Source organism: Solea solea, chromosome 8 (assembly GCF_958295425.1).
Source record: "Solea solea chromosome 8, fSolSol10.1, whole genome shotgun sequence".
NCBI lineage: Eukaryota > Metazoa > Chordata > Actinopteri > Pleuronectiformes > Soleidae > Solea > Solea solea.
The window spans coordinates 26,650,112-26,663,709 of record NC_081141.1 but is presented as its reverse complement, the minus strand read 5'-3'; the positions used below and the strand labels follow the sequence as shown (position 1 = coordinate 26,663,709).

The 13,598-nt window shown below is 37.9% G+C and overlaps 1 protein-coding gene across 1 annotated transcript; it reads left to right on the top strand.

The window, feature by feature from the left end:
• The first annotated feature begins 3,792 nt into the window (after window positions 1-3,792).
• Window positions 3,793-9,330, top strand: ube2d4 (ubiquitin-conjugating enzyme E2D 4 (putative)). The gene is made up of 7 exons (XM_058636167.1): window positions 3,793-4,297; window positions 6,225-6,288; window positions 6,374-6,405; window positions 6,512-6,589; window positions 6,736-6,841; window positions 8,166-8,259; window positions 8,374-9,330. Exons 1-7 carry the CDS (start codon window positions 4,274-4,276, stop codon window positions 8,417-8,419), a joined length of 444 nt encoding a protein of 147 aa, XP_058492150.1. The 5' UTR covers window positions 3,793-4,273; the 3' UTR covers window positions 8,420-9,330.
• The last annotated feature ends 4,268 nt before the right edge of the window (window positions 9,331-13,598 follow it).

Genomic DNA, 13,598 nt, shown 5'->3' with positions numbered 1-13,598 from the left:
CGTGGGCAATATTCCTCATGAGACTAAGCTCCCACCCCCACCCATATCATCGCCACTCTGACACATTCACACCTCAGCTCATACATCAGTTTGGAACTTGGGGCACCAGCGCTGTAACTAAAAACTCAACTTCTGGGCAAAGGTGGGGAAATTCCCCCACATAAGCCGGTGATATGTTGCTTTATTAAAGCTGCAGTGTGTAACTTCTGTTGTGGATGTTGTTTGGTCTTTGTACGCTGCATCTGAAAACAGGCTATGCCAAGCAAAACTATCAGTCCTCACTGAGGGAGTGTTTGTGTGTATACAGCTGCAGCACAGTGGCGGGCGGGGCCAGAGAGAAACACATACCTCATTCTCACTTTTTTCATTTAAACCACTTAAAGTGGGTTCAACCAGACTTAAAACTATCAGGTATACGTGCTAATTTTAAGCCTTAACGACACAGAACAGAACTAAAATAAAGCTTTATTTGAACAAGTATACAATACAATGTATACAATCACAGAGATAGATTGGTATCAGACACAGTCACATTGTTTTCCATTACTTCATAGTACCACCTCAAGGTGGGCGGGGTCAACATGTCTCTAAATACACCAGGCTCCTCTGTTAAATATTGACATTTTATACATTTCCTTTGTTAAATGTTGAAGATTAACGCACGTTATCAGGATTGTTAAAGTCTTTTTAACTGATCTACAGTTTGGCATTGTTCGTTTTGATTCTTGTGTCGGACGTCACGCTCATGACTCTTCCAGTGACGACACTCTCTGACCAATCAGTGGCCGGCAGTCTGTTGCCGTCACATTCGCTTGGAACCTCGCCAGAGCAGGTACTGAAAAAATGAACAGGTACTATCACTGATGGAAAAGCCAAAAAAAACGGAGTAGAGTCAAGCCGAGTCGTGCTGGAACTGTATTACGGAAAAGTGCCAATAGTGTAAAAGAGAATCTGGAGAGCTTCTGTGTATATACAGCTGCAGAGCAGGGGTGGGCGGGTTCAAGAGGCATCTATACTGTGAAACTGCATCTGTCTTGAAATGAAACGAGCCACTTCCTGTATTCAGTGCGGGAATGTTGCAAGGCAACAGGATACCTAACCCAGAGAGAGTCATATGGAGCTGATATGCAACATTTGTTTATAGTAAAAAGGCTTATTGATTTGAACATTTACATAGTAGCGTGCGTGTCAAAGGATTTCCTCGTGTCTGTCACAGATGTGATACGAGAGGGAAGTGCAGTGGAACGACTGTGGGAGTTTTTTGTGTGAAGTGTGGGCTTGACTCGCGTCTGAAAACCTCATGCTGACAAATGGCCTCTCCAAAGTAGACAAACTGGGAGCACAAGGCCGCTGCTGCACACGACCCAAACTGCTACCTCTGCTGCTGGCTGAATCTGATTACAGGCAGGCCCCGAGGACAGGCGGGTCATTGAGAGCACGGAGATGAGCAAACAATAAGATATTATCTGGAGGAATCTTCAGCTTTCCAAAGGAAAATGGCCCCTCTCAGTGTCACACTGACGATAGGATCCTCAACCTGACACTGAATCAGCCATTTAAGAAGAATGAACACTGCGAGCCATTCATACACGGCCGCTAAAATAATGAGAGCTCTTTTTTCACCCTTGTTTAAGATATATAAAGGAGAGCTCATGAGGCTTTTGCGAGACAAGGCAACGCAGAAACCAGAGCACGCAGCTGACTCAGATGAATATGCCTTTACAATGATTTGAGTATTGAATGAACAATCCCATAGTATTTCCCTTTATTCTCGTGTCAGTGGTAATAATACGCATGTTTGACTTTGTTGCACTTTGTTGCCACATTGTTGTGCACTTGGATAATTCGAAAATCACTTGAAAAATGACACAAAAACAAGCCTGAAACGTTAAGTTTGACAAATATCACTGTAAATCTGACAAGACATACATAAAGAAATGAACACAATCTGGTCCAAGCTGTGCTTCACATTATTTGGCCACATCAGGAATGTGCCTGTGTGTGCTTGTTCCTTTCAAACAGTGACATCTTGTGGACACCTGGAAACTCACAGCGGTCTATACATACACTATATTTGAAGCCATTTACTTATATGATGTTTGAATAATTCTAGGCAAATTTCTTGGAGGCATTGGTATGTTTGTGTCTTGGTTCACAGGACAAAATCATCACATACACAAATCAAGACAATAAAAACAGTAACAATATATGAAATGGATTTATTATGTTTCTAATACAAATACAATGTGTGCAATTGTGCTGCTGTTAAATGCAGTTTGAGTTCAATTCAGAGGGATGCAACCACGAAACTTTAACATGGCCACTTCCTCACAAACATCAGTGAAAAAAAATACTTATTTTCACTCTGCATTTCATAAATGTAGAAGTTAAACCCTCATGTTGTGCTTGAAATGAAGAAGCAGAGCTCCATTTTAAACTTCTCTGTAATAACCTTCTGTAACAGAAAGGCTATAAAAACACTGACGCAGTGAGCAAAATTTAATATTCTGATTAAACGGTAAGTTAAAATCATCAATATCTGCCGTTGTCTATATTATTTGTGTGGATACGGGATATAATGTGTTGATTCACAATATTATTGAGATAATTGTAAAAATGTGATTTAATACATGTGTCGAAACAGAATAACTGGTGATACAAAAATACTTCCCAAAAACATAACTTTTACCAAGTGTTGTGGCAAAAAGGTTTGCTTATACAGGAAGTAGATATAGCCTGAGTCAACTGACTCTTATTTTGAAGGCCAGCGTAAAAGGAAGTGTAACACTACATCACAGTCAGATAGAACATCCAAGGATAGATAAAAATAATCAAAGATAATTAACAATAACAACAATAATTATAATTATGACAATGTAAGGATATTAATTATATGATTCATGTTTGTTATGGATGGTAGATTGTTTACAAAAAAGTGTCTGAATGTGTGTGGGGGGGGGAATACATCTACAAGAATGAACATAACATTTACACAGAATAATAACAAGGTTAATTCTATCTGACACATCATCGATCATAAAATAAATGGCATCATTATAAGAAAGTGAATGTATATTGTCCATTTTCAAAGAAAACCAGTGTCAGCACAGACCACACTTCAAATGTTAAGGAAATTTAAAGAGGGATGAATTCTGGCTATTATTTTAACTTAATTTCACTTACTTTAGGAGGAATGGGACAGGTCAGACAAAATTATTTAATGTTTTTTCTTTGAGAGCCCCTCGATAGAGAGTTAAATTCACCAAAAAAAAGTCTGTCTAACAAATGTATTTCACCAACTTTGAGAGACTGTAAAGTTGTGGTGAGTAAGGAATAATATTGCATGTACTGTTTTGAATCAAATTACGTAAAGGAATGAACTGTAGATGAGATACAGGACTTATAATAATAATGAGATACTTTCTCTCGTAATTATGTATTACCATCTCATAATTTTGACTTACTATCTTGTAATAATTTTGATTTACTATCTCTTAATTATGACTTATCACATAATAATGGGATATTTTCCCTCATAATTCTGTTTTACTATCTCATAATGCTGACGTATCTGATAACAATGAGATACTTTCTTATAATTACGACGTACTATATCATAACAATGACGTACTATCTCTTCGTTATGACGTAATATATAATAATAATAATAAGTATGACTTACTATCTCATAATAATGAGGTCATTTCTCTAGTCTTCCATAGGTTTGTGGAATAGGGTTAAGTTTTGACAAACGTCCACCACCTTCTCTCCTCCCTCTGACAGCCCGCGCAGCCGCAGACTCCAGCTCCTCTCGTACCGCTAACTCCAAAACTTTGTGTCCCCCCGCAGATTGTATTTCGTCTTGGGCTTTGCTGACTCTACCGATTGTGTCTTTTATTGTACCTTTTATCTCTTCGATGTCAGACAACATGATTCACGGTGCTCTGTAGATCAAATCAGACGAGCCCTGCTGCTTCTTTAGCTACCTTTAGCACGGCTACTATGATGTTCTCCGGCGTTTATCCTTCCATTTTACCTTTTTAGGAGTGGGTGTCTTCTCAGGAGTGGTAGCCGGTGGACGAATCTCAGTTTTCCGCTTTTACCGTGTCAGAGTTGGACATTACCGCGGCTCTGTTTGACACCTGTCCGCCTCTGATTATTCGTTATCATTGAAGGGGACGCTCCACTTGTATCTCCCACCGCCGCCATCTTGGCCTCCCCTCCTTCTCTTTAGCTGACGGGTTAGCCTAGCCTAGCATAGCCATTTGAAGCAATGGCGTTGAAAAGAATACAGAAGGTGAGTGTGCGTTTCTTTCCGTGTGTCAGCCACTCTGTCGCTGTATTTCCGTGATTTTTGGGGGCAACCCTCCATTCATATAACGCACATTTCTAACCGTTAATTTAGCTCGGCTCAGCCCCGGTTGCTGTTTTTTTTCCAGTTTTTTTTAATAATGCTAAGACAAAGACGAGCTAACGGAGTGGTGGTGGCCCAGTTGGTGCATTGCGAATCGTTAATAGCTTTAACGGTGTTTTTTACTTTTTGACAGCCACTTCGTGTTTGCTTGGTCATGTGTATTCATTTCATTCAGACACAAATAATATCAAGAATACTTGGTTAAAGCTGGCTAGCGTGAATCTAGTCTTCTCGTAACCCCCCACCATTCCCGTACTTCCCGATCCCAGTTCTGTTAAGGTTAGCTAGATTCAGACATTTTCAAGTCATATTTACAAAGTTTACCATTATAGCTGTTTAAAGGAACCCATAAAATCATACAATCTGACCAACTAATGCTTTCCTTATGGGCTGCCTATATAACTTGGGATTTCTTTTTCATGTAAATATGAAATATATGATGATGTCTTTCTGTTTTCCTTATGGTTAGGTTTCCATTCCAAAATCTAATACTAATTATTCATTTGTCATTGTGAAATTTCTATTTCTTTATTAAGAATTCTACTTTTGAGGAGTTTCTGTTGAAATCCTCATCCACATTTTTTTTATATAAATATTTCCTTTTAAATTTATATAAATGGAAAGGGAAAGGAAGTAATATAATATGTTAAGTACTAATCTAATTAGTTATTTGGCAAAGGCAGGTGTGTGTGATTGAGTGAATGTGTGTGTGTGTTGGCCCACGGTTTGCCAGGCACATGATTTGTTAATAAAGCTGAGCTTGTCAAATATGTTTCTCTTTGTGGTCGGTGACTTAGTGTTGCTGTTGCTGCTGATGATGTGTTTTAGTCACTGAATGACAGCTGCCTTCTGTTGCCAAAACTGAACCCTGGAGTCAGTGTAGCCATATATGGATTGGCAAATGGGCCACTGGAGCAGGCCATGGTGTGTGTGTGTGTGTGTGTGTGTGTATTTATAACAGAATAGATTGGCTTCGCTTTAAGAGATATTCAATCACAAGTGTAATTTCTCTACGTTCATTATCATTTCATTGATACAAAGTGGCCTTGGTGTTTACGTAAATATTCAACATACACCATTTTACTCACATTACTGTAGCGTCTTTGTATATTTCTGTAGAACATATTCTTTTTTTTTTTTTACTTTGATTACTGCATTATTTATAGATAGAATAATGATTCATAGGGGTTGATCTTTTCATCCAATGCAAACTAGCCCTGTGCTTTCAAACTGTCAAGCTGCACTAAATGAAAGCTGCCTTACCTGTTTTTTGTGATTTTTTTTTTTTTGTCTACAATTGTGATGGTAATGATAACATGGCAGTTAGAAAAACATACTATATTAATTACAATTTGGGCAGGCAAAAGAAGCTAGAAGATATTCACATTTAACAAGTTAAACATTTTGGAAATAAAAACAACACTCAAGGCTATCAATTGATTATAATATTTGCAGCCCTACTGGGATTATGATATCATTATGATATGTATCTGAGCTTATTGTAGATATTGACACAATGTCTGTTTATTAGCAGGTGTTTGTTGGTTTCATCTATAAACCACAATTTACAGGTTTCTTGAACAAAAGTCAGGGCACAAATTATAGCGATGTGGTCACGACGCACATCTGGTGTTTTTTTGGGTGTATCTGTGTAGCATCAGTTTTTGGTCTTAAGTGCCTTTGTTAAGTACACTTAAGGCCTTTTCCATGCAATTTTAAATATTTTATGTATAAAACACTATTCTAATAACACTGCTCTCGTCGTTTGGAAAATCAAATCTGATTTGTTACATTATTGTTGCACTCTTAGGAGCTATCAGACCTGCAGAGGGATCCACCTGCCCAATGCTCTGCTGGACCAGTTGGAGAGGACTGTAAGTCGTGAGAATTATTGCTGCAATATGCTTGAAGTGTGTGTATACACACTTAAACTTTATTATTGTTTTTTCTCCTCCACAGTGTTTCATTGGCAGGCGACAATAATGGGTCCGGTAAGTGACATGGTTGCCAGTGAAATTCATCAATAACAACAACTACTATGAAACTATGAACTATGCTGTTGTAAATATTAATTTGTTTCTATAAATATTTATTTAGCCTGACAGCCCATACCAGGGTGGAGTGTTTTTCCTCACCATCCACTTCCCGACAGATTATCCCTTCAAACCACCCAAAGTGAGTAAAGGGTCTGACTGTTGTCTCACATAATCAGGCATTAACAACTCCCGCCAGACCTTGTTTATTTATGTATTTGCTCACTGTGGTAGTTAAGTATTTGGCTGCACTGGAAAATAACATATTTTTCCCCGTTTTTCTCACAGATTGCCTTCACAACAAAAATTTACCACCCTAATATCAACAGCAATGGGAGTATTTGTCTGGATATACTGAGATCACAGTGGTCCCCTGCCCTAACCGTATCGAAAGGTAGGAGATGATTCAAGATTCATACTATTGTGTGGACAATTAATGTTAAAGAGAATATTGAAATGGCTGAAACAACATGCGAATTACCAGCAGTCTGAGGTATATGTAATGATGCCAATAATGATGTCAGTCTTTAATGTAGACCATCTGTGCTGATGCATTTACTTAAAAGCTAATGCTCCAACTGCAGGGAGACATTTGTAGCTCTCACTCTTGATCAGGTCACATGATGATGATGGTGGTGAAGAACCGTTTGTCTTTTACTTGGTGTTGCCAAAGTTTAGTGATGTATTTATGTCATATCACGTTTTTTATGAAAGATAGCGGATTTAATTTTTAATTTTTACTTAATTTTCCTCATATCCGATCCAGTTATGGACCAATACTGACACAGCTTTATGCTTTTAATATACATTTACAGCACATTTGAGCTTTACAAAACTTACGTGAAGGTATCCCTACCCAGTTATTTGAGGTATTTTTCTTCAACGTCTTTGTGTTTTCTTTCTCAAAACTGTTGCATTGCAACTGTTGTGTTGCTGTTGTGCATCCATCAGTCTTAAAACTTGCAGAACTGGCAGTGTTGCCGAGTGACAGAATCTAAGAGACAGCTATGTTGAGAAACAAAGAGAGAGCGGTACATGGAGCAGAAAGGCTTAAACAGCGTTGAGTGATCTGGCTGTTGGTATTTAATGTATTTTAACTCATGTTAATGTCAAAATAGGTCCAGATTCTTTGTTTCAAAACCTTTACTAAATAATAAAATACAAATACAGAACATAAAACTTCAGAGCAGGGGCATGGACAAAAACAAATGTACTGTCCAATAGCACTGCACCTATGAATGCCTTGATTTGTCCACAAATGAAAATGATTCCGAAAGCTTGTGTTAATTATTAATCGATTATCAAAATGGTTGAGTATTAAATTAGTAATTTATTAATCGAAAAATCATTACAACCTGACTGACTCTCCAATCTTCAACTAAAGTCTAACTAAGAGGCTCAGGCAACATGATGTAATGTACTTTATTTGTATAGCACCCCACAGGTGACCCAAGTGCTTTACAAAATAAAAGCTACATAATGCAGCTATATAAATGCTGAGATTCGGCAATTTAACTAGTCGAAATACATTAAAATTTACTTCACAAATGGCTGTAAATGAACAGATATCCATTTATTCAGCATAGGCTACATGGCAACTTTGATCAAATGTGAAAATGACAGCTGTCATGGTGATTTGAGTATTATTTTACCATGTCCTTCTCACCGTCCTCTTAATGTAATGTCTCATTTTAACTCTCTTCTCTGTTCTTCTACAGTATTATTGTCAATCTGCTCTCTTCTTTGTGATCCAAACCCCGACGACCCGCTGGTACCAGAGATTGCTCACACGTATAAGTCTGACAGGGAAAAGTGAGTTTTGTTTTTCTTTAAGAATAGTTTTTAATCACTAGTTCCAATATTTTTGATGACAAAGTTCTTGGTTTGCCAACATTTCCATGTTTTTTTTGTGTGTGTTTTTTGCAGGTACAACAAATTAGCAAGAGAATGGACACAAAAGTACGCAGTGTGAAAATGCCAGGGAGATGAAAATACAACTAGAACAAAAAGAAATTTGATTTGTTACATGAGGCAAATGAGCAACAGAGGGAAAAATAAACTAAACAACAAGCCCATCTTTTGGAGAAGGAAGCGATATAATGAGGTACAGTGCCACCTGGCTTTCCGTGTGCTGAGCTGCTACCATGTACTGTCCTTCATGACTTGTAGGGATCTGCTGAGCAGGACCTGATGGGCTCCTTAAAGCACTCCCATATGGAATACCCGGAAACTCTTCATAGTCCATAGCACCACACTCAGACTCAGACTATAGAACACTGCTATTGTGATCATCACTTTTATTGTCGCTGTTCATGTTTCCACTGACGACAGTCATATCTATCTGTGCAACTCAGAAGCAAAAAAAAAAAAAGAAAGAAAAAAGTTTGATTTAGGAGATGGAATCGCCCTTGGTTCTCAAAGGTACTGTCTGTGTCTCACTGGATGTCTTGTTATTACTGTATTTCCTTGTTTTTATTTTGTGGCCTTTTTCCATGTTGTTTTTCTCAAACGGTGTATGTGCAATTGAGGCAGAATGTTCCTCGTTCAACACAAAAAAAATGGTGCAGTGCCATCACCAGCAGCTGACCTGTTGGCACATACTGTCTCTAACCCGCTACAATGTGAAAGACATGAAAAGAAGAATTGGCCTCCACCACACAATCAATTTATTAGGAATTAGCAACAGTGTATAGTTTTTGAGGACACTAGAGAGCTGCTGTGAAGAGCTAGCTGCCCCCCCCCCCCCTCCTCACTGAGCCCCTTTTCTCCTGGTAATAACATCTGTCCTGAGTCAACAACGTTGGGTATGACTGTTCACGCTTGTCTTTAGAATGCTTTTCTGTGTGACCACGTGGTATCCTATCTGGCTTCTCCTGGCATGTTTTAAAATACACATTGATGACGTGTCTGGGCGATTCAAAAATTGCTGTTTTCGTCACGGTTTTGTTTGGTTTGGTATGGTAAAGGCTTGCATTTCGATTGATAATAGTTCCTTTACTTAATGGGCAGGGTGTGGTCTGTGCCTGATAGCCACGTAGCGTGAGGACAACAACGTAGGACATCCAGTAGCTCTTCTATCCCTGTCTGAACAAGACGTCAAGCTTTGCATGAGAATAGCCTGCAGGCGTTTGCCTCAACTTCCATGGGATATTTACACCCATCGCAATTGTGATTGGGTCTGAGGACACATTTAGGACGGATTGCTAGCGTTTAAATCTGCATTCACTCGGGACAGATGTTAATACCAGGTCTGAATGGGTTCATGTGTCATTGCCCCCCCCCCCCCCCCCCCCCCCCCCCCCCACATCCCACATATTAGTAGCCACGCATGGCTGGTGTCTATAGTGCACAAAATACTACTGTTGTACGACTTGGCGTACAGCAACGCTGTGAGCCGCCGCCTCCTCCTCCTCCTCCTCCTTCTTCTCCTCAGTAAAGTTTACTCAGGTATTTAACCAAATATTCAGCCTTTGCATGCAGTGAACCACGGTGAGAAGAATAACCTGGGCCCTTTATCAACAGTTTTCTATTAACTTGTTCACTGGTTTCTTCACATCACACAACAGTAGCTCATGAATAGTTTGTGCTTCCTGATGGAGCAAACATGATCAAATGTTGAATTTCTTTGTTGTTGGTTGTTTTCTTTTTCATGCACACAGACCCTAATGGGCTGCGTTGTCATTTAGTCGGGAACTTTTCTTTCTTTTCTTTCTTTCCCTTGTCATCTTTTACTAGTTTGTGTCATAATTTCCGTTCAGGTTGTGGAATTTTTAACTCTCGGGATGTGAACAGCTGTAAAAAAGAAAAGAAAACGGCGCTGTTGTTGAACGTGTACGTGCTACTGTTTGTCTAAAATGAAATGGCCTTTGGTTACAGCGGGTGCTACTGATACTCAAACAAAACAAAACAAAAAAACTAAATGGGAAACTTCAAGTCGGGCGAGTGTAGTTACTTGAGGTCAAATGGCCACGGCAGTTTCGTCTGCTTTGAATATGAGGTGTGCGGAAGCGCGGAACTGCCCCGGGGGGAAAATGCCTGAGCCAACATGGTTCACGTACCTGAAAATCGGGTTTATTGATTGACTGTTGAAGGACTTTCCATTATGGTAAATGGTCACAGAACGCGTTTAGAGTTTAATTATGTGCAGTTTGCAGCAGCAGGTCAAGGATAAGGTTCATCGAGGATGAAGACGCTAAAAACTCTCTGGATGTTTTAATGGAAAATTAGGCCACGGTGATTAATCCATTAGACTGAATTGATAGTCAACTATTTTGGTAGTTTGCTAGATTATTTGATTAGAGTTCTCAGATTTCTGTTTCACATACAAAACAGCATATTTGAGAACATCATCGCTTTGATGTGTGGTGGAAAACATCGATCAACAATTTCTGAGATTTTTTTTCACTCTTTGTCTCCACAGACACGCATCTGTCAATTATTTTTTGCGACTTCATCAGTAAAAGTCCCCAAAAATTAAACTGTAAACGTGTAAAGTGATCAATCACAATAATCATGTGTCATTTAGTCACTCACGCTGGTGTCTGGGAGGACATACCTCTCTTGTCTCTTGCGTTCCAGCTGTAGCAGGAATGAACTGACAAACTGAGGAGGTGTAAACATCCCGCAACAATCAATCAACAAAGCCAACCTTCTGGTTAAAAACCCGTTTCTATCTGGCTCCGATATTTTCCCCTCCCACGTGGCCGTTACTCGGCTCCCGCAGAGTCGACGTGAAGTTTGGACATCATTTTTTTCTTTGTTCTCATTTACAATCCGGTTTACAAACGTTTTATTTTTGAGGTTCCATCACGGTGAAACAGGTTTGTTTAGGTTGGTGACACATTTTGTGATCTTTAATTAATATTATATTATTGTATCTTAAGCTTTTAGTTTTAGGCTTTTCTCTGTTCTTTCTTTCATTTTTTCCTCTTTCATTCATGTCTCCAGAATTGAACATGATTGTGACGTGTCATATTAGTTTTAATGTAACCCATTTTGACTGTTGGATAAAGTATTTAGGAAATGCAATGATGTCTGTTTATTTTTTTTTTGTTTGTTTTTTCCGTCATTAAATCATTGCTCTTTATTTGCTGACGCTGCCAATATAAAGGGAATAATATGATGTTTGGAAAGGGATTGTTTTTTGGGGTATTGAGGCATTATTGAATACACACAAGAAGATTTAATAGTAAAAGCATGAAGTCTTTAGAAGCTGATTGTAGAATTAACACCAAGGTTTAGGCACCAAATGTAGATTTTGTTTTTTATCATTAACTACTGCAGAGAAAATAGTCATAACAGGTCGTTCATATTCAATGACATGAAACATTAAATGGAAAGAAGACTGTACTGCACACCTTTTTAAGTTGTGTTTATTTTTATGTTGTAATATTTATTTGAATACCACCACAGCATAAAAAAACTTTGTGTATACTTCAAATAAATAACAAATATCAACTCGTTTTTACCTGCATTTATTTTGATAGAAGAGTACAGTTTGTGCAAATCGAGTGTTAAAAGTACAGAATTTTTGGCTTTTAATGATGCAAAATATACTTTTTTGTGTGAATTATAGTGAATTCAGTACAATACATGTACCTCAAAACATTTAAGTAGTGTAACAGTAATGTGTACTTAGTTGCTTCCCCCCATCTGTCCACAAATAAAACAATAACATGATATAGACATGAAAAATGGAGAAATACGCTCTCAAATGTCACATTTTGTCCACAATCCAAAGATTCAGTGAAGCAACATAAAAACGTTGAGGAAAATGAATGAACAATATATACAGCTTTATTTCATTCATCTCGAACACTGAAATAAAATATGGAAGCACAGAAATCTGTCAAGTTTCATCAAGAAAAATTGTCAATTTTGGGGCGAAATTTACATCAGTTTGGTGTCCTTCAAATAACAAATGTCAAAATTATGCCCTTGTCATTGTGACCTTGAAGTTACAATTTTGGGGTTGGACAAAATAAATTTGAAGACTTCACTTTGGATTTTTTTCTATCACAAAATGGATAAAGTCGGTGTCAGTTTGAAAAGACAGATTTGTTTCAACTTTTGGAGGCTGACGGAACCAATTTGGCACACATGCCTGTGGTCGGAAAAATGGGGTCAGGATGAGAGTAAATCATTATATAAATGTTACAGTTATTTAATAAACAGAAACTGTCTTACAGAAAGGTTGCTGTAAATACAGCATGTGTGGTGGTGAATAACTGTGGTTTAACGAACAATGGAAAATTTTGAAGACGTCACCCACATGATGATGTGTCTATTCCGCATTTAAGAATCGAGATTTTAATCACAATTTAGTCGTTAACTTGCAGAACTCAAACCATTCAGTGTTTCAAAAATAAAGGTTGATTTCATTTTGAAACTGTGGTGGATGATGTTTTTTATATTCTTTCAGACCATTTTCATTCATTAATAATGAGAAATAAGAAATTTAACATGTAAAATAACATTTAAGAAGAAAACAGTCTTTGTTCATATGTTTTTTCCTCAAAATAAAAAAACAACGTCCCTTTACTGTGTAAATCCAACTTTAAATGTAAATTAAAATAAATTCACTCAGAATAAGTGTAACAATTATGTCTGCCAGTTTTTCAGATTATAAAGGATTTATTTAAATTTAGAAGGTTTTTGTTTAATGCCGAGTATTTTACTAGTTTTACAGTCAGGTATATATATATATATACATATATATAATGGTGATTTTTGTTGTGGTTTGTTGAGTCAATGGAATGTAAAATTCAATTCTCCAATTTTAAATACATTATTCCAATGGCGTTTGCAACGATGAAGTTGTAGAAATATCGAATTAAAAAAAAACTGTGGGTGCGTTTGATTTATTAGACTGTGCTGCAAGGTTTGTGCGGTGCAGACAACACAATCTTCAGTTTGCGCACAGATAAATGTTCATGTCTTTCATTTTTACAAAGTGACAACGTGGTGGATGGTAAGTAGGATTCATAACTGTATTTTCACGGATTCATATCAGCGTTTATATTCATTTAATTTCATTTAAACGCACATTAACTCGGAGCTTTCGGTCGCTCAAGCTGCTCATAACGAAAGCCACCACTCAGCCGCTTCCTGCCAAGCTGAAATCAGGGTTGCCAGGTTCGCGCGGAGGGCAC